At 41.2% G+C, this 24,364-nt stretch overlaps 1 protein-coding gene across 2 annotated transcripts; it reads right to left on the bottom strand.

Moving 5' to 3' along the window:
• Positions 1-1,619: 1,619 nt before the first annotated feature.
• Positions 1,620-17,674, bottom strand: SLC25A17 (solute carrier family 25 member 17). Of its 2 annotated transcripts, XM_054386699.1 has the most exons (9): positions 17,621-17,674; positions 13,263-13,323; positions 12,146-12,212; positions 10,754-10,905; positions 9,564-9,680; positions 8,686-8,831; positions 6,687-6,782; positions 2,589-2,671; positions 1,620-2,137 (listed from the first exon to the last, which is right to left on the bottom strand). In XM_054386699.1, exons 1-9 carry the CDS (start codon positions 17,672-17,674, stop codon positions 1,990-1,992), a joined length of 924 nt encoding a protein of 307 aa, XP_054242674.1. In that variant the 3' UTR covers positions 1,620-1,989. The 2 variants fall into 2 exon arrangements, with proteins under 2 accessions (XP_054242674.1, XP_054242675.1); XM_054386700.1 differs by lacking the exons at positions 10,754-10,905; positions 12,146-12,212.
• Between the last annotated feature and the right edge of the window lie 6,690 nt (positions 17,675-24,364).

The raw sequence follows: 24,364 nt of genomic DNA, 5'->3' as shown, positions 1-24,364 counted from the left end.
AGGTACCTTTCTGTATTTGCAGGAACTGCTCTTTCATGCCACAGACCAGAAAAATCTAAGAGATGCTGAACTGCATCTTCCAGCAGCCATGCAGATTCCAGCCAAAGTAGCAACACTTTGTGTAAAGCCACCAGCTTCTCTGTTTCCCCACTGCAGGAATTTTAAAATGAGGTAGCTTATCAAGAGCAGCCACACTACTGATGCTGAATGTCTAATTAAAAACATCAAAAAGACAGCAGAGTGTCTTTCCCTGGGATAACTCATTTCAGTCAAAAGAGTATTTTCACTGGAATTTTCAGAATTATGATTGTTTCTTTTCCCACATATGCTCATTAAATTTCATGTCATCTATCAAAGTATAATTATAGCCCATTATGCTTTTTTCATTCTTATTTGTGATATGTAAATCTCATGTGGACTGAAAAGCATCCAGCACTGAATGAAGAGCATTTTTCTTGTATACTCTTAAAAGAAACAGTGTAAAGGGTTTATTCTTGACCAAAAGACAGCACTATCTGCAGAATTGCATTCCAATTTCATACTTAGAGCTGAATCAGCTGAGACCCAAAAAAGGTGCTATTTAGCAATTCAGTAACATTTCCTGCAGCACTTCAATCTTCTTCCAGATATCCTTGGTGTTAAAACTACCATGGAATTTCTCAGTATTTGAAGAGGGAGGGGGACAGGCTCTTGTCATTTGTACTCTGTGCTAGAACAAGGGGCAATGGATATAAACTACAGCACAGGAAGTTCCACCTCAACATCAGAAGGAACTTCTTTACTGTAAGGTTCACAGAGCACTGGAACAGGCTCCCCAGAGAGGTTGTGGAGTCTCCTCTGGAGACTTTCAAGACCCATCTGGATGCATTCCTGTATGACCAGCACTAGATTATATGGCTATGTGGTCCTGCTCTGGCAGGGGGGTTGGACTCGATCTCCAGGAGGTCCCTTCCAACCCCTAACATCCTATGATCCTGTAAAACTCTTCTTTCAGAACAATCCTACTGCAAACTTTACGATGGACACAGCAGGATTTATTTGGATTTTATGGGCTAGAACTATTGAACAAAACTATGCAAAAAGAACACAGAAACTTACAGTAACTGGGACAACTGTTACGACCTTTATGCTTTATGGTCAGGAAAACGTCTGGAAAGATCAGTGGAAAAATAATTAAAGCACGTTTTTGAGAGGGCATGCCACGTCTGCAGCATAGGGTTGAGCTCCCTGCCTGACATGAATTCACATATTCTCACAAGGGACAAGGTTGCAGAACTTCATGCATGTCTGTGGAACAAGCCCATTTCCTTGAAGCAGCTTGAAGTACTCAGCTTGGCAAAGCAAGAGGTTATGTCCGTCCCCTCTAGCCAGTACCTGCATTCAAAATTGCCAAGATTCAGAATAGGTGGATCCAAGAAGGCAGTGTGCCTACTCACTGGCAATGTACATTCTAGCAGTTCAGAAATCTCACCACCAGATATTTGGGGCAATATCCTATCACACTTCAAGTTAAAAGAAAACTATGTCCAAACTCTTGTTCATTATGAATTATTTTAATGAACCAAATATGAAGCGACATAAACACAGATCAAGGAAAATAACATGAAAGCAGCCCCACCAGCTGTTGGCAGAAGGTAAAGACAGAAGAACAGCTGATGATGACTTGAGGAAAGTATAGTGAGATACTCATTCATTCCAAGAATGTCAAACAAATCATATAGTACTCCAAATTGCATGTCAAGTGCTTAAATAAGGTCTCTGCCTTATTTTGTAACAGAGCAAGTCCACAGAAGAGCAGGGAACGGGCTATCCCTGAATTTATGGCAACAGGTCCTAAAGAGTGTATTCCCAAATTTCTCCAAATACTGAAGATGGAAGTGGCTAACAGGAAAGAGAAACAGAGACAGTGAGGACCCTTTGTCACCCAGCCTGGTCTCAGAAAGGAAACATGTTTTCTAGACCCTGTAATCTTTGGCATAGGTTCTTTTTTCAGTGTCTGCGTGAATGCTTTAATCCCATGACTGTGAAGGTGGCAGCTGTCAGTTTCTCATACACTAGAAACATAAGAGCAGCAGTAAGGACTGTCTGCAGGAGCTTTGCTTCAAGGCCTTTGTAGAGTCCCATTAATCCAAAACGCCTAAGGAGGAAAGAAACAAACACGGAAGCAAGCGTGAATGACCTTCTGTAAATCAGTACAATACAAAGAAAAATTAATATCACAAGTTCATGACAACTGTAAGAATCTTATCTTAAATTCATTCTTGGTCTGAGTGACAGATGTTTAATAATAATATTTTAAAGAGAAAACTCCACAGAAAGTTAAGTCTTCTGTGCAAGAAACTTGCTTCTTTTAAATATGAGAGGTGAGGTAATTGGTACCCATAGATATCCTTGATACCACTTACTGTACAAATATTTAGGAGAATTTGGGTTTGCGTACTTATTCTGCAACATATAAGGAAAGCCAGGTTGACCCAAATGGCAACTTTCAGGGAGGAAAACCTCCCAAGTCAGATCCAGCAATATTCTCAACATACTAGCAAGAATCAAGTCTCCTATCACGTTAAAAAAACACCTGGGAAGCTCACCGCACTCTCTGTTGAAGAAGGTAGAGAACGTTTCTCAGGCTGCCTAGCGTTCGGTTCTCTGGGTTCAACCTGTGGCGCCCAAACTGAAATAAAGAAGAGTGTTTCACTGTGCTATTTCCCCATGGTGCCAGGCACAGCAGCCAACACATGTCAAAACATTTTCCAGGTTACACTAGCCATTGGTGAAGAACTAAGGCCAAAGCTGACACTAAAGACCTTTACACAGTAAACATTAAAATGGTCTGGGATATGCTGCAATAGTTCTGGGTTTAAGATGGATTCTAAGAAAGTTTTACACACGGCCATATTTGCTCTCTTTCAGTTGTTCTGGAGGAAACAGCTTTCATGATCTCCAAAGCACAATTTGCTGAGTCTTAGTAGGGATATGACATTCACAGCAAGTTCTTTCTGGCCTGATTAGTTTTCGATTACCAAAGATTCAAAGCCTCCTATATGTCTGAAAACCATTACTACATTGAAAGTGCATAGTTGAACCCAAATTTCTTTGCCCAACAATGGTCTTGGAGGAAAACATTTACAGGTTAACTGCTACAGAAGAATCCAAACTTGTGTCCTAAATACTACTTCTCTTTTACACGCTGTGTTTGCTTATCCCCAAACTGTTTTTCAGTAGGTATGGTAGCTGCTGCTCTAAATTTATGTCTTGGGAGTTCAACCAGAAATTTCAGCAACTCTGATATACATCAACAGTACTTTCAGCAACCTGCAAATATGCATTATTAATAAACTAGGGTTGCCACACTTGTATTTACAACAACACAGCCAAATAGCTTTTGAAGCCTCTATTATGCTTCTTTGCTAAGAGAGGTGAACTTGAGCAACTGCTTATGGATGAGTTTCTCCCAAAACTTAAGCAACTGCTGCTTCTTAGGCATAAGAAATTACCTTTGGCAGTGGGCAGAGCACACAAGCAGATTTAGGCAACTCAGAAATCGTAAGAAAACACAGGGATGACACAGGATCCTTTGCTAATGTCTTAAGAACCCAGGTGGAAACAGCAGCAACAGAATGCTACTGGAAATCTCTGTTAGGCAAATACATGCTCACAATCCATTATCTTCTCATCAGCAACTAACTCATTTGATAGTGATAAATCAATGTTAAGGGTTATTGTCAAGAACTCTGACATGCCCCCAAAAATTGCTAATGAGGTTTCAAATTACAATGCCACTATCCAGATTACTCATGTTTTTCCAAACTACACCAGGATTAGGTGCTTCCTTCTCCTCTTTTTCCACCATCACACTATTTTTGTACTGCAAACAAAGGTTTGCCCAGGGGAGAGGAGAAGGGGAAGCTAATTTCTCCTAGGACATCAATACTTCACTGATTGCTGCAGACAATTTCCCAAACGAACTAGCATTCTCTACACTAGAGAAGAGGCTTTTAAAGAGAAGTTTTCACCCAGGATCAGTAAGAACATTAACAGTATTGCTATTTCTCCAGAGGCAAATTTAATTTACCCACTGTTTACTGACATATAGGCTAAAGAACAATTTCACTGCATAATGAGTAACACCAGTGCCATCTATTTTTAATGACTGAAAAGGAGATAGACATACCAAATGACAAAGCTGGAACCTGCTTCCCACTATCAGTTACACAGAATAACTGTTCATTATAAGGAAGCAGAAGAGTACCTTGTCAAAATGGTGAAAGCAAAAGGTGTAGAGACATCATTACAGAGAACCCTAAACATTTTCAAACAATAAGTTTCTGATGGTTTCAGTTTTCAGGTTGAAGAGTCCTGTACTTATATTTTAATGACAGAACGTAATGATGATGGGCAAGTTTTTATGAATGATGTCAAGTTTCTACTAGCTTGTAAATTTGCTAAAATTGTTTCAAAAAGCCCACAGCTATACAAAACATACTTCATGCAGGATTTTATTTACGAAAATACTCTTTTTTTTTTTTTTACTGTCAGTGTGAATAACAAAAATTTAATCAAATCTAACAATGGCAGCTTTAGATTAGAAAGCAAATTACAAAGTAGTGCAAATCTGAACTGGAGAGCACAAGTGTCACAGATGCATGTTTCTGCTATTCTGGACAGAAGTGTTCAGGATTTCTGGCTATTACTTCTTTCACAGAGCAAAGGGAAAGAAATCACCCATAGTGACTGCAGAACTACAGACAGGGTCCTTGTATTCCACATTACCACAAGGAGAGGATGGACTGGTATTGACAAGTAGCATAGAGGCCACTATTTCACAGTGGCCTGCTGGGAGAAAAATCCTACCACCACCAGGACACTGATGGTTAGCTGTGCTCCAGCAGAAAAGAAGATCATCACTGCTCAGGCAAGTGAGCAGTGAACTAGCTGACTTCAGCTGAGGTGAGCAATATGCAGCAGCTGGTTAGCAAATCAAGCTGGCAGCATAACTTAACAGAACTGCCCTGATTTTGAAGAATGACAGCGTCAGCAAGAGACAGAATTTTCACAATGCCAAAAGGAGACAGACACAACATGAAAAGTCTAGTAACCATTTCTACAGCAACCACAGAAAAGATCAGGGGTTGAAGCTGTAACATTGATACAGCCCTATGGAAACTGCCCTGTCATGCAATGCTAAAGCTGAACTGGAGCTCTCGAACTTTCCTTACAGTTGTGCTTCACTCCAGCAGAGAACACAGCAGATTTAAAACACACTGATGCTGCAACTTATCCAAACTAAGCTGTATTTGCTTACATGTTTGTCTGTATCTGTTACTTCAGTACAAGTCTGTGTTACTAGTTTAACTTCTGACATGTGTCCAGGCTGTTAGAAGTGAAGACACCAAATGAAGGTGCTAGCTCAGCTATCATCAAACTTCAGAAAAGGTGACTGCTGACCAAACTGCAGTGTGGCTGACACATAAATCATGCAGGTGCCATTTTATGCACCATTAGGATGGTGAAATAGAAAGCTTTACAGACAGTTTTACGTAGTGTCTTTTCAGGGTAGCAGTAAACACACAGTAAATATTCAAGTTCTGTTGGTTTGAAATAGAGCATCTGAACTATCAAAAAAAAAATCAAAATACATTTAATCCACTCTAATTAGAGAGAAGAAAAACTAAATTAATCACAAAACCTGCATGAAACCCACTTTTTCCAGATGAACAATTAACAAGAAAAATCTCCAATTAGACAAGTCTAAAAAGAGACAAGCCTGAGAAGAGGCATCTTTAGCATGGGAGGCTCACATTCACAATAATTCTACTAATTCTGCAATTTATATGCATTTCAGAACATGAGAGTGGTTTTACCATGTAAGCAAATTAAGGCTTCCCCTCACTTTGGAAAATATCACTAAATTTCATGGGGAAACATTTATTAGTACTTAACTGTTATAAAAGTCATCAAGAAGCAACTTACAAAAATAGATTAAAAGCACTGAATGCTTGCTTACATATGGCCAGGTCTTTTGTCCACTCACCAACTTTATCTTGTTTCAATATTATATCAATATTGGTGCATACTGAGGGCAGCAGCATTATCCAGCATGCATACAAATCACAAGTGAGAATAAATTCCAGTGTTCCCATTACCATTACAATTAGTGCACAAGGCCAGGCAAGTGGTTAAAGATATTATTTATGAGGGAGCTCAGCTTCCCCTGATGATTCACATCCTGGCTACTAACAAGGGCAGGCCATCACACAAACAAAACCTAAGAAGAGAACTTTTTTGCTATTACTCCAGGTCATCTAGAAACAAACTGGTTTTAGAGGATTTAATTTTAACTGCCCACTTGACACAAAAGATATATTCAAAGAACTAAATGTACATTTTTGTAATGCATAAAAGCAGTATGGAGCATCAGCTTCTGTGAGACACTGTACCAATGCATTATGTTGCCAATCCTAGCAGCCACCTGCAACAAACGTGCATCAGGAATTCCAAGTTCTATCCGAATCTGTCAGTACAGGATCAAAGAAGAGAGGTGTTGTTATCAATGACTCGCATCACACAAAAGGAGCTCCCACAGTGATAGGTTCATTAGCAAAAAAGGAGAACAAGCCATACACACAAGGCTTGCATTATACAGAACCAGTCAGAGGCAGTTGCCCTGAAATGGAATTATTACTTACCCGCAGAATTGACTGTACTGTCTGCAGAGGATAAGTGAGCGTGGTGGCAACTGCTTTGGCTATTGCACCAATGACAAAAGCATCCAAAGATGTGAGCTGTTCAACACATAAAGGACATATTACTTCCACACAGTACCAAACCAGTCAGTTACCCATATGTGTCTGAGGATTCTGGTACCTGCTACCAGGTTCTTTAAGTAATCTTGGCATAAAGATCTCATGAAGTCTTCTCACTTTAAAGATTTAGTTACAGTTCAACCAACTAAAGTGTGTTTGTAACTTCTACCTGCTCAACAAGCTTTTGCATTCCTTACTATAACTAGGTTACTAAAACACAGTGGTGATGGAGCCCTATGACTAGATCAGTTTAAAGCACCAAGAGTAGACAAAAGAGGGGAGTAGCATTTCACATACCACCAATCAATAAGTATTTCAGCTTTTGCAACATGTGAACTAATAAATTGCACAACACTTGTGAAAAAGTAACACTAAAAGACTCCTTGAACATCACTCTATAATCCTGATACATAATCACTATGCTATCAGGCAGAATCTTAGTCTTGATGACATAGGCAAAAAATCTCATCCCTTAAGAACACCTGTTGAAAGCCCATCCTCATCTCCAAAGCCCACAACATTCCATGATGCACCAAATACACCTAAGCTAATTACAGTGCATCTCAGTCTAACAGTGTGAATTATCACTGAAAATGAGTAGGTGCCCAGATCCAACCATGCTCCAAATTTGTAAATTATGTTGATTTCAATCAAAAATACACACACATAGGCACACCTTTGAAAAGACAACCTGATATACTTAAGACAATCAGGGAAAGATAAAATAGGAGGAAAAATGTAGTCCAAAATAAAAATTAACATTGCTAGGGGAAAAAAAAAAGTATGCTTCCTCGCCACTGATCAGGGACAAAACATGCCCTAATTTAAGGCAGAACTAAGTAACCGAAAAGAAACACAAGAAATAAATATAGCAATTGGCCAACAGACAAATAACAACACAGAGGGAAGCTCAGTTTGTTGCTCAAAAAATGTATTGTCCATTGTAACTAGACAGAACCATTAGGTACAGAGTGCTACAGCTATAGCCTTGACTACAGATAAATGAGGCTTGGGGTTTTTACCACGATTCATGATCTCATGTAAAAATAATTTCACTATGTCTTGAGAAGAACCAAAATGGTTTTGTAACATGTCGATATGATCTAACAATTTAACACAGCCAAATGCATTCTGAAGTCACAAATGAATTAGCAAAGCACTGCAGCTCACACATACAACAGTATCATAAATTTTAGCAAAATGCTGTTCAAGTTTGCTCGATCATAAAAGGAACATGAGTTCAGATGAGCTGCTACATCTAATATAAAGAAAAAAGAAAAAGAATCAAGAAAAAAGGGACTGCAAATCAGGGACAAAAAAGTGATTCTACCTCAGTTTAGAGAATCAGGGAGGTATGGTTACAATGCCATGTTCAGTTCTAGTGTCCATCCTTGGAAAAAGAATATTGAAAGTTTGAGGGCTTCAGGAAAAGCACTACTCAAATGACAGAGTCCAGAACAAATCTGTGATACTTCAAAGGTTCTATCTACTTGATGTACTGGAGAAAGGGTTAAAGAGGTGACTTCTAAACAGCCTGTACATCCAGAGCAATATCAAAAAAAAGAGAGAACAAAACAGATATATTAGAATTGAACTCTCTACTTGAAATCAAGACCTGTGACCAAATCTAAACAAATGTGGATAAGAAGTGAACTTTTAATTTTACTGGAAGAGTATCATAGGAATACGTTCCCTAGGGATGTGAGATTCATGTCTCACTTCACGATGATGGAATTTTTAGAAGCTATATGAACTCAAAAGAAACTCAAATATACAAGAATCAAAATCAAACCTACGTTCCTGAATTTGCTCAAGTAACACATGTCAAAGAACTTGTCTTACAACAGAGCATGTCCATCACCTGGCTTCAAAACATACTCACTTGCTGCTGCTTTTTCAAAAGCTTGCGTTTGAAGCCTTCATAAAACATGAACTGTATGGCAGGGTTGAAGACCAGTAGCAAGGAGGGGAAAGTACCATTCCATAAAGCTAAGACTCCTTCATCTCTTACTATCTGATGAAAGGCATCTGAGAAAAAAAGGTGTAAAAATTGTTTAAAAATAGCAAAAAACCCCACTGAGTACAAACTTGTGACTGCAGAAGATGAAAAGTTATACTTAAAGCCTAATATTCAAAGTGTATAAAAATCCACTGCAGCCTTTTATGTGACTTTTTAAAGCTTCCATTCTAATCTGGAAGGTAATGGAAAAAAATAGTGACAAAGGAGGTTCTTGCTCACATTGCCATAACATAAACAAACCTTACCATCTGCTCTTTTTAGTACAAGCTCTTTATAGAAACTACACTGGTTTTAGTACAAGCTCAGCATCAACATGAAGGTCTTCTAAACATTCTTCAAATCATCAATCTTCTATTTTCAAAAGGAAGACAGCCTGAACATGCAGGTAATTAAGAGACTGAGGCAAGTGAAGTTTGATTTGCAGATTGTCTGTCCCAATTCAGACTCCCAGCTACGAGAAGCTACTCTGTTCCAGAAGTGAGCAGGTAACTTTTATTATAAGATGCCTGCTCATGCAAAAGGTATTTTAGTTACAGGTGTGTATACTACAAACTCTTAATTACCATCACAACTGGCTAAGTCCAGATTCCTGTAAAAATCAATGACTGCAAAGTCACAAGGAAACACAGAGATTCCAAAGTGAAATCTATTACATGAATAAAGGTCTTAAAACTTGAGAGTCCTTGGTGTATTTTATGTCATGACATTCTCTTTGCTTGAAGACAAGAACAAGTGCTTACCTATTATGCCTTTATAGTTCGTTGGTACAATGTCTTCATTTCTAAATTTTGCTCCCTGCAGCTTCAGACGTGTGTTCACTACCCAAAGAGGAGTAGTCATGAGTACGTTCACTACACCTAAGGCATAACACAGCACAAACAAAATCAGCAAGACCCAGAAGAAGGTTTTAAACGTTTTATTGCACGCTTTTACCCCAATTCATACACTACTGAAATTACACAGCATAAGTACACTTAAGGTGGGAAACACAGGATTCTGCAAAAATTTCAAGTAAGGCTTAGAAGTGGCCAGAAATGACATGATTACAGTAATAAAACCCAACAGTAAAGCCTGAAAGCCAGAAAAGCCAACTTAATTTCCTTCTTTACTTCCCCCAAGTATTCAACCACTCATTGTGCCTACAAGAAACAAGAGCCTTCCTCTACCCACCACCCCAACAAAACAAACAAACAAAAAGCACAAACAAACACCAAACAAACAAACAAACTCCACCAAACCCAAACAAAACCAGCCCACAACCCAGGCCTTTTAAAATCAGCTTGTATCAGTATCCTTGCATGAGCAATTGTTCCTGCAGAATGTTCTGGCAAACATAGGCACAGAGTAGCAATTTTCCACACTGGATTTGCTAGAAAAGCCACTAATGTCATCGTCCCTTCAAAGAAGCCACTGCAGCATCCCAATAGGAGGAAGGGATGAATAATAACTTATAGTCCCACTGCACCTGCATTTAACTAGGGACTTACTGTCACCTTCAGGTGGCAACCCAAAAAGATGCCTGAAAACTGTCACCCCCATTAAAAACTCTTACTTATTGCAGTTGAAAATACTTCAGAACTGGTAGATAAGAAATAGATTTATTTTATTCCTCTGAAAAAAACCCCTATCATCTCTCCCTGTCACTTGTCTTCAACATCTAAATAATGATGTTTAAAGACCATGGTAAACAACATATCAAACACAAATAGAATACTAGACAACAACAGTGCTGTGCTTTGTGCCAGAATTCACGACAGCAACAATTTATGCACCTAGTTATGAGGTGGGGAAGGCACAGAAGAGCAGTCAGAGCTGTACAATGAAGCAGTATACACAGTGGGACCTCCAGTGGTGTTCACAAACGAAAAAAACATAGCTATAACATACTTGAAAACACATTTTGAATAAAATCCAGATTTTTCAGAATTACCTGCAACAACCCCAAGAACTAAGTCTTTCCCAGTTGTTGAATGTTGACCTTTGACCCAAAGGGCTTTAAGACTATTAAATGTATAAAAATAAACAAAATTGGAGCAGCAAAGGCTGGAGATAACAGGGAACCATCCTCGATATGGTGCTAACCTGATGGAGGAGGAAAAAGTCACAGTAAGGATCAGCAAAGTATTTATCTGGTTGCGTTTAGAAGTTGGTCCCAGAAAAGGACAAAAGCATAGCAAAGAAAACAAAGCTATTTGATAAATACAGAGAGTCCATTTGCTTTACCCAGATGAGAAAAGCAATTTTACACATGTGTAATATGAGACAAGACTCTACAAAATAATGCAAACAAGATGTTTATGATCTTGCATCACATTTCAGATTTGTTGTCATTTGTGGGTTTTCTAGTTACTCTGGACATCTCTCATTGCTTAGTCACGCACTCCCCATACCTATTGAAGAAACAGTGCTCCCCTCTTGCCAGAATTACTAATTTTTTTGTTTCACAGGAAAAGAAGGATAAGCACTTTTGCAGTCTCTCCACTTCACTTAACTTCTTGGTTCTTTTCTTTTTCACCTTTTTTTTTTAATTGAAGTTTACTTGCCACGCTCGTGTGGCAAAAGTAATGCAGGAATGTGAACGAAACAGATCTCTGAAAAGTACTCAAGCACACAACTGCCAACTGCTCAAGTTAAAAGGTGGTAAAACATTACTGGCCAGTTTAAACTTTTGTCAACTTTTGTGTCCTGAAATCTTTAATGTTCCACAGATTTACTTAGGAAAATACTTGTAACAAGGACACACAAACCACTGTTTTTCCCAGCCAGCTCAGCCCAGGCTGCATGACAAATACTAAAGCACAGTGCTGCTGAAAGTTGATAGATCTTGAATCTCACCAGTCCAGAGTCACTTGTTATTTACTTTCACATGCACAGGAGAAAAAAAAAAACTTCTAACTGGGACACCATCTCAATTCTCCCGTTGAAAGTGGCTCAGCCACCCCAGGAGTTTCATCTTGGTTGTGAGAAACAGACACACCCAAGTATCCAGGCATATGAAGCTGGTTTATCAGGTACCCGAAGGGACAATTGTGTACAAACCTGCATTTGCAAGGAGGCACAGCTACCTCATGGAGGCACAGTTACATCACTGAACAGATAATTGCATAAAGTGCTCAAGAAAGTTAATCCAAATTAGTTGAAGTCAAAGATACAAGATTATGCAAGTCCTATCAAACTTACATGTAGACATTTTAATTCAGAAAAAAAAAAATGAAAAACTGTCCACACAAATAGGGGCTAATTATTCCACTTTAAAAGCAAATTCAAATTAGTTTCAGAGCTTGTCTACATGAAGACAAGCAGAAAATTAGTATCTACTCACAGGCCTTCTTCTTTGATTATTTCCAGTAGAACAGCTGGTGTTGTCTTAGACTTCCGCTTCTCATCAACTGGAAAATAGAATCAAACTTTCAAATTATTTTTATTTTTAGCACTCATTCTGAAGTCTTTATCCTTCCTATTCTGAACATACCACAGAGGAGCACATTTCTTCTTTCTAATAAAGGACAGACATTCCCTGTTTCTGCAGCAATTCCAGAAAGCATGACTTATTTTAATTTGCTAGGTAAGGCTGCTTCCTCCTTTAGTTTTTTTCTTTAATTCTTCCCCAGACTAGTTGGCTCTGTTGTGCACCAGAGCATCTGTGGTTACCAATTCTAACCTAACTGTTGTGACATGAACTGAAGGCAAGTTCCCCTTAGGTAACAGACTAGAATTTGCCCCGCCTAACTGCTCATAAAAATTGTTCTTTGCATTCCAGACTAGCACCACTAGCAGAGCAATCTCTTACAGTTAATCTGTAGACAGCTAAGATTAGCAAAACACTGTCTCTTCCTGCACTGAGAGCTGCTCAATAGCGATATGGTGCTCATTTCTCAACCACATATTTCTAATGGTTTGGTTGATGATCTCCCTCTAGTACTCAACAGCACTCTAGTCACAGCACCAAAATGTTTGGTGATTCCATGACTTTTGGTTAGAAGACAGAGCATTAGAGAATAAAAAAGTTCATGCCCACATGCCTTTTTTTTTCTACCCTGATTTTTCCCTTTAAACCATTCTCAGGAATAATTCTAGACTTGTTTTCCATGATGCTGCCCCCGCGTTCTGAAATGTTAGCAGCAGCCAAAAGTGAACAACACACAAATGTAACCCTGGGTAATCTCACATCTTTCCTTTTGGTCATAGATAACAATTTAAAAGCCATGCCTGGCAACAGATCACACAGCCTTTTCAGCTAATTAAAAGGTTGCCCAATACTTTCAAAAGGGCCAATTACCCTCAGCTGGAAAAATGGTATTAGTGATCAAATAGTGTGTTACATAGCTAAGATTCCCACTCATCCCATTCACAGGTCCCCCTACAACCACTCTTAGAAGTGCCCAAGCCAAGATGAACAAAAACATCATCGTATAAAGAAACTACAGTTTGACACTTACCCTGAAGTCTAAGCCTAGCTGTATCCAAAGGAAAAAATACAGTCATTGCAGTCACACTGCCCTGAAAAACAAAATAAACTGGCTATATACCATATTGGTAGCTCTATAATCCCCTTTGTAGCTTTTCACTTCTCATCCAGAAACCAGTCACTGAGTAAGTTTAAAAGGAAGATGAACTCTATGCATAACAATGTCTATTTGAATGGGGGGTTTGGTCCCATGCTTTCAAACAAGTTTTTTCCCCTCTTGTATTAGATCAAGCTAACATTAAAACCATTAGAAGCTTTCTGCCCAAAGAGAAAGTTTTTGAAATATGAGAGGTGATAATGTGGGCACCAGGAGACAAACATACAGCACTTTCTCTACCTTCCATTAGCCTCAGTACCCAACTTCTGGTTTAAAAAATAAAGTACTATGCCACAAGCAAACATTGTATTACAATAACTTTGTTTTGACTTAATAAAACCCCAACACCTAGATTTTTGTTCATTTAAAAACTGATAGTACATGTTTGTTGGGACTTAATCTGCCTACTAAGATCTGCCTACTAAGACACACCCTGAAGCATTAATGACAGGAAATCATTACTAGATGTCACCGGATTAACTTCTTGTGAATCTAACACCTTTCTTCATGTCCTGTGCTATCCAACCACTAAAGCTTCTAAATGGAAGAACCAGCAGCCACTCTCCTTTACAACAGGGTTAAACACTGTACTTGCAAATACTCACCAAGCAGCTGTTCCCTCTCTCTCTCCACTAGCATTCAGCTTAATCTTTCTTTAGCACTCCAGCATCAATATTGCACAGCTTTTGGAAAAGATCTCAAGCTCAAAAAGACCCTGGCTTGGTGTAAGCCTGTTAACACTCTATGGTAGCATTAAATGCATTAAGTGGCTGCTGAAGCTGTGGCATTCTCCCATCATCAGCCATGCCAGCCATTTAAATGGTGGAAAGGTCTGGTACCGCAAGCCACACACGCACTGTGTTTAAAGCATGGGGCATAGTCTGACTTGACCTTTCTAGAGCTATGTTATGCCATACTTAATTTAAGCAAGCTTTGCCTCTGGAAACACTCCAGCTCCTGAGTAGGCTGCTTGGACCTATCACTGCAACAGAAGATTATTTTCCAGGTGGTGTTTCCTCACTAAGACAACTCTTGGCTGAAGTCTTAGCAAGACTTAAGTTTTTCCAGTTTTCATTACACCAGGTAGCAGATGAAAGGAAACACTGGGCCATAACTACCTGGTTATTTTAACTCATTTACTTAGGGCTCAAATCAAAAAGGTTGGTTCTCCTCTCCCATATACATGTCCTATGTGCTTATTCTCAGTACCTGCTGTGTACACAGGCTGGACAGCCAGCAGGACTAGTGAACCCATTTGACTAGAAATTTACAAAAAATAAGTTTCCGTTAGAAGGCTAGTGCCTTCTGCCATAAAAGTGCCAGAAAGAACCAAAACAGACTCCTAATGACAGCTGCATTACAGCAGCTCTGAAAACAATCTCAAAAGTTACACACAGCTATACACAAAACAGCTACATGACTGCAGAGTCACTGCAAGTTCCAGCATTCTGCTACTCCATTTATCCTATCTCCACCCTCCCGAAGTGGTATTTATCCTAAATCCTACTCTCAATGCAATCAACTATACAGCAACACACACACTTGCACTCAAAATCAGAAAATGGGGAAGCAGTTGGGGTAATGGCACACAGGAGAAACGGGTAGACGCAAGGTACAGAATAGAACAGAATACTTCAGCTAGACCTACAATGATCATCTAATCCAACTGCCTGACCACCTCAGGGCTGCACAAAGGTTAAAGCATATCATTAAGGGTATTGTCCAAACACCTTTTAAACACTAACAGTTTTGCAGCATCAACCACCTCTCTAGGAAGCTTGTTCCAGTGTTTGACCATCCTCTCAGTAAAGAAATGTTTCCTAATGTCCAGTCTAAACCTTCCTTGGCAGTTTTGAGCCACTCCCACACAAGCTCGAACTGGTTTAAAACATGTATGAAGCTACAGCTCAGCAGAATAATGAGATAACTCTGCTGATCTAACAGATTACTGCCAGTAAAAGATAACTGGTAGCCTCTACCCTCCTTTTATCGAACACAAAAATAAATTCAGAAAAGCAAAGTTCCACTTACGAACCCAGGAGAAAAGTAAGAACCCAACTACATGGTGAGGTGATTGCCAGAATAATCACAGTATATCAGAGGTTGGAAGGGACCTCAAGAGATCATCAGGTCCAACCCCCCTGCAAGAGCAGGATCACTTAGGGTAGTCTGCACAGGAACGCATCCAGGTGGGTTTTGAAAGTCTCCAGAGAAGGAGACTCCACAACCCCTCTGGGCAGCCTGTTCCAGTGCTCCAGCACCCTCACTGTAAAGAGGTTTTTCCTCATGTTGAGGTGAAATCTTCTATGTTCTAGTTTGAACCCATTGTTCCTTGTCTTATCACTGTGAACCACCAAAAAGAGCCTGGCCCCCTTCACTTGACACCCACCGAAGCATCATATGGAGAAGACAAGATTTCATCACTAGGTAAGAGAGAAATCTTTCTACAGCAACAAAAGGTCTTGAGGTGGGCTCAGATTCCTCAATGAATTGCACTTGAGACCATCAGTTCAATGGTAACTCATACTACTGGTTGCAGGAACGTATCCTGAGATGTAGGGCCCTGTACTGTTGAAAGGGAGAAGTTCAGAGTCAACTTTCCCCACCACCTCCCTGTCTCTGCCGAATCTTGGTAGCTTGCCAAGTCATGCTGTTGCTGAATAATCACTAGGACAGGTACAAACTGGCTTAAGCAATCCCATGTCTTGGTCAACTGTATTCGTGCTCCTGCCTCCTCTGTTTTATCAGCTTAACTTTTTGGGCTCTTACAGGATGATGCAGACGAGGAAACTAATTTGTCAGAAAAGTAACTTTTTCCACTGGGTTACTTCAGCCAGAGCAGTCCCCTCATCAGCCATAACAGCACATAAACAGCTGTGCAGTAGCCAAGAAGTAGCAGTAAGTGGCCAGAATAAACAGCCTGAGGTTACTGCTACCAAAAAACTGATGTGCAGGAGCACAGCCTAAAGTTTGATTTGCTAAATAATAAATAGTTTAATACATTTTAGGAAAAGAAAGAAAAAAATTGTTTTCAGACAACATTCAGAGTCAAAAAATGCAGCTTGACTACTGCTGTGACACTCCTACAAAACTCTCATTCCTATGGCTTTTGTAGCAGGAAGATTACTTTATAGCTATATACAGAGTTAAAGAATACTTATGCAATTCAATTAAATTAACATTCACAGAAAGTCAATCACTGATTTTTACTTTTTTTTTTTTGCTGCTCACTAAAGTATTCAGGTGTACAGCATGATAAGACCTTCCCTCAGCCTCCTTTTCTGTAGGCTAAACACTGCAGTTCCCTCAGCCTCCTTTTCTGTAGGCTAAACACTGCAGTTCCCTCAGCCTCCTTTTCTGTAGGCTAAACACTGCAGTTCCCTCAGCCTCCTTTTCTGTAGGCTAAACACTGCAGTTCCCTCAGCCTCCTTTTCTGTAGGCTAAACACTCCAGTTCCCTCAGCCTCCTTTTCTGTAGGCTAAACACTCCAGTTCCCTCAGCCTCCTTTTCTGTAGGCTAAACACCCCAGCTCCCTCACCCATTCCCTCATAAGACTTGTTCTCTAGACCCTTCAGCAGCTTCGCGGCCTTCTTTCAACACACTGCAGCCTCAATGTCTCTCGTTGTGAGGGCTCCACACCTGAACCCTATATTCGAGGTGCAGCCTCACCAGTACTGAACACGGGGAGTACCACTGCCCTGTCCCTGTTAGCCACACTGGTCCCGATACAAGCCAGGATGATGTTTGCCTTCTTGGCCCCCTGAGCACACTGCTGGATTACGTTCAACCGGTTGTCAAATTCCACATCCAAAACCGGTGACCAGCAAAGCGAGAGGTTTGCAAGCGGCGTGCTCACACGGGATGGGTGCCGGAGAAGAGACTCAGTATCGGGGAACCCTCATCCCAAACTCTCAACTCGTGACTACGAAGATCTCAGGCACGACCGCGCAGGGGTCGCACCTCAGTCCAGTTACCCCAGCCCTGCCAGGCCGCACCGCCCTACCCTCCGCACACCTCCGAAGCCGCCCCCTCAGGCGCGGTCCCCCAGACAGAAGCTTGAGGCAGCCTGCGACCTCCCCAGCGCCTCCCTGCCAGGCCGCCCTGACTGCCCTTCCTCCCCACTCGTCAGCCAGAACCCCCCTCGGCCCCGGCCTGTCGCTGGCCGACGACGATGAGATGCCCCCTCCCCCAACCCGGCGCTGCTCGCAAGGAGCCCCGACCCGCTCGCTCACCACAGCGCCGGACACGGCGTGCACCAGGCTCTCGTAAGAGACGATGGAAGACATGGCCGTAACCCTAGCGGGCTCCGCCGCCAGCCGGTCCGGCCGCACCTCGGCACCGGCTAGACCCGGGCTGCCTGCCGCTGCTGCTGCCGCCACCCCCAGTCCCGCCATGGCGCCCGCCCTCCTGTCACGTGCCGCCTCGCCCCGCCCACCGCCGCCGGGTCCTGCGCGCTGTGGGGCGGAGGGGACAGGCTGGCGGCAGGGGCTGGCTGGGAAACAGCCGCGGGAACGGGCAGGAGAGCGGCGTTAGGCGGGAATTTTAGCTGTAAAACAGCAAGCCGGGGGAGATGTGGGGTTAGTGGATACCCTGGGCACTGAAGAGCTGATTGATCGGAAGACTCTTCAGATCTGCAGTGTTTGTTCTGTATCTATATTTGTATGTCAGGTTGTTTTGTTTTTTTTCCCTCTATATCGAGTAGTCCTTACCTTATATAAGCTTAGAAAAATTTCTATGTCTTAAAAATATAAAAAAATCAGGGTAGTTACCCCATGGGAGGAACGCCATTGTTCTCTCTCTGAAACGACAATAATGTATTTTAGCTTCCCTTTCACAAACATTTAGCATAAGCATTTAATTGTGAAGGGGAGACAATATTTAACATTGTCAGCCACTTCTAGCTAAAGCCCAATATCTTTAAAATTAAACACTTTTCCAAGTCAATGATTTCTTAACTCCATGTGGACCAGCCACGCCTGTTGCCCTTTCCAGCTACTTAATTTTCTCCTGTTTCCAGGCCATAAACCCTTACTTCTCTTCTGCCTTCACAGCTGAGAGGCTGCCCAGTGCCCACAGCCAGAGTACACCATCAGAAACAGCATCTCCTGGGATGTTGTTCCCTTTAGCTGGGGATAGAATGGGAAGCACTACAAAGAGTATCCACACTGGTAGCTGGCCAAGGGCAGGGTACCCACAGCTCTCAGCAGTTAGGTGTCACAGTGTCAAGGCTATTAAATACATAGTTCAGAAAATGTTAAGAATCCTACAGCCCCCTCTTCACCTTTTATGTAGAGGAGGTTCTGCAAGGTAGGAAGATGCTGAAGAAATTAAATGAGGTTGGAGATGCCACATTTGGGATGATCTCTGGCTGTTCTTCCCTTGGTGTTTTTTGCCCATTCTCATGACATATGTACACTGGTTTCCAGATAGCTTCAAGGCTTTGCCTGTGCTATCAATCCTTCTCTTCTTAGCTTTACTTGTACTTTGGAAAGAACTATAATTAGCAGTAAAAATAAATACTCTCCTTAGCTTTGCCTGATGTTATTCCTGGGACCTTCCATTGTTACTCCATCAACTTTCATTCTCTTTCTGAACAGAAAAACAAAACAAAACCAACTTCACAACTTTTTTTTCTTGTTTGCAGCATTTAGTCCTTCAACCACAACTCACCAGCTGCCTTTTGCCTGAGCTGCCAAAGCTCCTAGCACTTATACCTGTGGTAGAAATCACATTATCTAAACAAGAGCAGTGCAGTTCGCACATTACACACTTCCCAAGAGCTTCACTATCACACAGGCAGATAAGCCATTGCCTTCTGGGAAGGCATTGTTTCATCAGGTGGCCTAATAACAGACCATTTGTCTTTTTTTACCCTTCTGTGAGAAAAATCCTATGATCTTCTGTGAAGGGGGGGGGGGGGGGGGGGGGAGCTCTAAGAACATGGGCTACTTTTCCTTTCCATTTGAGAAAAACATTCTTCCAGTGCAGTGCTCCAACATCCCTGTGCTCCAGCTTTGGATGCTGACATGAGCAACCTAAGAGGCCACAACTGTCAGTTCTCTTATGCCAGGCTGACTACCACTGGTAGTCCCACTATTTTTGCTTTCTTTTTTTTTTCCCCCCTCTCCAAATAAGAGTCCCTGCAACAGATGAACACAGAGTGAACAGAGCTTTGGTTCAGGTAGCGCCAACACACAGACCCATCTGAAATCAGCTCTGCAATGCAAACTGAGAATTACTCTATGCCATATCTTCTCAGGAACTAAGGAACTTGGGCTATGCACTTCTCAGAAGCCAACACTACCATCCTGAGCTGGGATTGCAGCCAAACTGAAACTGCTACAGCTGCACAGCTGTGCATACACCAAAAGGGGGTTAATTATGAGTCAGTGCTATGAATCCCTGTAGCTCTTATGAGCCAACTGAGCTCTCCTGTATGGCAGTGAGCTGCTTGGTGATGATCTCTTGGAGCAGGGATGCCTCTCAAGGTTACTCCTTGATGTGGATGCCTTACTTGGCATTTGATATCTGTAATGAGGTAACCAATATTGTAAATTAGGCCTAAAGGTATATTGCATGCTAGCAGCATTTATAAAACTACCTATCTATAGCATAATTACTAGAATTGCAGTAAGTAGTAGAGTGTTTGACCATCAAATCATTATCAAATCACAGTTTAACTACTACTTATTGCTTAATAACCATTCAATTACCATTTCATTTTCAGTCATCGATTAATTTGACCATCATTTAATCATTAATAAAATCCTTTTAGTTAACTCCAAAATGATGACTTCTCTTAATTCACTTGTGACACCCCTCTACATGCAAAAGACTCAAACGTATTGGGGTTTAGAATTGAGGTGTACATATTTCACTGTCTGTCTCCTGCCAGGAGCACCTTAGGTTTTACAAACCCTGGGAACAATTACACACAACGTGGCTTTGCACAGTCAGATACATGAACTGCCCCAAGCAGGACTCGAGCTCAAATTACTGCTGTTCTTGATTCTGTCTCTCTTGTGCCCAGGGAAGCTTTCACCAAGAGTCAGTTTGTACTGCAGACTGGATTCTCATCATGTGCACCCAGATCATTCTGTACTATTACTATTCTATTTAGCAGCATCTTTCATACAGCACTATGCCCTGTATGTGTTGAAAACCAGAATGTTAACAGGTAATGCAACAGCCACAATACTCCACAACTAACAGACTTTGATTTTGCAACATACAGATCTAGCGAAGCTACCCAAGAAAAACTACAGATTATATTAAACCATGCCAGGGTGTTCTGTAGGGAAAACAATGGAACCTACCTGTAAAAAGTTTCATGAAGACATGGCCTTAGGTTTTCACACAAACATTGCAAATCCAACAGTTTTCCAGGTAACCATGTCATTTGTGTAGGCAGAGCTTATTGAAGGACAGAAGGCACACATTCTCTCTTCTTCCTTAAATCTGTCAATTCTACTAGAAAGCCTAGAAAATGTGAATCAACATAAACACCCACAAATACAAACACATTCTCTGTATGTGAACTGCATCTTTGTAATTCCTTATTTGCATAACTGCAATTGTGAAGATTCCTGTACAAAGAGGTAGCACATCTTGAGAAACTTTAAGCTGGACAGATTTTCTTTGGATAGCTCACAGCTTTGATTCTGATTTGTGACAGAGGACACAGTTAATTGCTCCAGAGGTCAAATTTACTGTCTCTCTGCACTGTGTCTTTCCTTAGCAAATAAAAGATGAACTCTGAACCTAAACCAACTTTACCCTGCTACTATAATTAAAAAAAAAAAAAAAATTGGACACGCATGTCTCCCTTTACTATTTTTTTTTGCTTAGTAATTCAACTCACTAGAGGAAAAACATGTTAAGGCAGATTTAATTACTACTTTCAAAGGGACTTTGACTCCATTACAAAACTTTATCTTTCAGAAAATGCTGATAAACTGGATAATACTGCCAGTGCCTCACAGAGTAAAGCAACTAGACATTAACATATGACACTGTGTTGACAACTTGAATTCATTAAATAGCTCAATGTTCGATCACACAAACATGGCAAGATGTGACTTCAGTCTAAGACCATGGAAAGACCAGACTGTTCCAGAAGCAAGCATTATAAACACAAATGCATTCAAAGGCCTGGTTTTTAAGTACATCTGTGAGCACACTTCACCTGAACAGATTTTGACTGAGCCTCTGGAGTGCTGCTGTCTCAACATACCTCATCTAGGCTCAGAGACATCAGAGAAAAACTCTGTCTCAACTCTTGGTATCAAGCCAGAGGGTTTTTCATGAGTGCTACTTCTCCTCCCATCTGTGTGGGGAGAGAGAGGGTCTTATGAGAGTGGGCTCTGTTAACCCAGGCCAACTGCTAACTGATTTAGATGTCACCTCCCTGTTATTTTCTTTACATTTCAGTAAGAAGTACCTTGGTCTTTCTGAATATCTTTATTCCAGACAAATTATGCTTACCCTCTGACTGCTTCAGGTGCTGTATTTCAGAAAGAAATTCCAAGATAAACTGCTACCCCAAATCCTGTAATCTCTCGCATTTAATTTCTGTACAGTTAGTAGCAACTTGTATCCATTGTAGCCACTGAAGTGTTTGTACAGTAAAAAAAAAAAAAAAATCTGGGTTTTAGTAAATGTGCGCAACAAAGGTGCCAAAGTTTGTTACCCACTTAACAAAAAGAGTCATAACACATTCTGCAAATACATTTATTTATTTATTGACAAGATCTCAAGCTTGTCCGAGAGCATCCATCCAGAATATACATTTCAAAGGTTATTTGTACATCAAGGACAGGTACAGTAGTAACTTGTAATCTGCTAACAAAATGTTAACATCTTGGTTAGTCATAAAGGTCAGATTTACAGGAAAGTCCTACATATTTACATTAAGACCTCCAGTTAGTGGGGGTGAAGGAAGGTTTGTCTCATACAAAGTCCCTGTTTGTGAAGACCACACCAGGAAAACATGACTTACCTAACCTCTGATCCCCAAGGTGATCAATGACTTGTAGGCCCAAGTCACCTGAATTTTTTTTCTGCTCCATAGCACAGATCCACTAGACACCACCTGACCTACTGAATTTCTTTTGTCCCATTAAAACCGTTCCTGCATCATCTGAAGTTGCATTTGATTCTGACACTACTGACCTCCTATGTCTTGTCCTGTACCACTCAACATAGTGGTCAGTGTGTCCACTTGGAAGCTACCCTTTCTTCATCTCTTTGGTAATCCAGAATTACTTTTCTACACCACTACCCTCAGTATGTCATGAATGAAACAAGGTTGAGGCCCACCTCTGCAAAGCTCTAAATGAGGTTTATGAGACACCTACCATTTTCTCAGTGAATCCCTCTCCTGCCTGAGGACGCCAATCCACATCTGTACCAGGCTAACCTGCAGCCAAAGATTGGAAAGCAACCCTGTAACCTCTACCACTATTCCAACCACCTGCTTGCCCTACAACCCAAAAAGCACTGCCACATCCCTCAGCCTAGATGCCCTGTGGGATTTCAAAGAGCTGCCAGATACTTTCAGGAAGGAAAATGCAATGGTCTGCAGGAAGGTATATGCCAAAGCCAACCTGGCTCCAACTCACCCTAGCTGAGTCCACAACCTCTTATCACTTTGGGTGAAGGATTCTGCTCAGACAGCAGTTCCCACAGCAATACTGTTTGCTCTTAGGTTGCACAGAAGAGGGATTCTGTGACTCCATGTACGAGCATATGCAAGTGTGGCTTATATGACCTCTATGCAAATGACCTGAGGTAACAAATAACAGTGGCATTTGAAGAGTTATTTTAAACCACAGATATTACTGCTGGCCACTGGCAATGAGCTGTTCCAACATGGTTTTACCTTTGCATAGCTTTTTAATACTCACTGACGCATTCTGACTCTGGCCTATCACTGCTCTGCCCAGTCTTGTCCCACATGCCTTCACCCAACTTTGAGACAGTCTGCCTCCTACCCATCTGATCATTGACCTTCAAAAAATACAAACCAAACCACTTCAACAAATAGCTTTTATTCACAGCCCAACACTGAAGTGAGAGAAGTTTTCAGACAAATTCTGGTAATGGCACCAAGTCTTGCATTCTCCACATTACTACACAACAAGACACACTGCAGAAGTAGAGCCTGGAAGTGGCATCTGACCTGACATTTGTTATTCCTCAAGGCGGCAGCTGGGCAACAAAGGACAGACAAATCACTCAGACAAACACAGTAACAAAGCTATGGCCCTCTACCACCAGCCAGCTGCAGGGATATCGTCACACCTTTTGGCAGATCAGGTTATCTAATGGCACTGGATTGTTCAAACAGCACAGGAGTGACTTTTGACAGCTGAAATGCACACCTGGCCCTGGGTCAGCACCTCCAACATGCACTGCACCACCTGACCCATTCATACATACATGCTGGCAGCTTTCAGACAGCTGAGCTACTACTGACACTGTGCTTGCAAGAACTATGCCTAACTCTGTGCTACAATGGAGACAAGTCACCTAAAGGAGCTCCCAGTAAATACCAGAACAAGCCGTGAAAATAACAATTTCCTTATATAGTTACCTATAGCTGACATTTGGAACTTACCATCATAACTCACCTTCTGTGCAGTTAACTTTCTGCACTTCTGTTCAAACCAGTTTAGCTGCTTAGATGCCCACATGCTAATCTGGGGAACAGAGATGAGGGCCAACCATCTCCTCAAGTAACTTACCAGGTAACAATGAAAACACGAAAACAAAAACCCCACCACACTAAGGAGTCATAGGATGTGCATTCCCAAAGAACAAGAGTTCAGCTAGACTTCTAATGCTGACACCAAAATTGGGGAAAATGTTTTTCTGCAGTCAGTTGACTCTTAATAAGGGCAACTGATGTGTAAGCAAGCAGGGAGGACACAGTAATGATCACTTTTACTAGCTAGGGGCAACTTCCCACTTTTGAC

Source organism: Indicator indicator, chromosome 14, assembly GCF_027791375.1.
Source record: "Indicator indicator isolate 239-I01 chromosome 14, UM_Iind_1.1, whole genome shotgun sequence".
Classification (NCBI taxonomy): Eukaryota; Metazoa; Chordata; class Aves; order Piciformes; family Indicatoridae; genus Indicator; species Indicator indicator.
The sequence above is the reverse complement of the archived record's forward strand: the minus strand, read 5'-3'. Positions and strand labels throughout refer to the sequence as shown.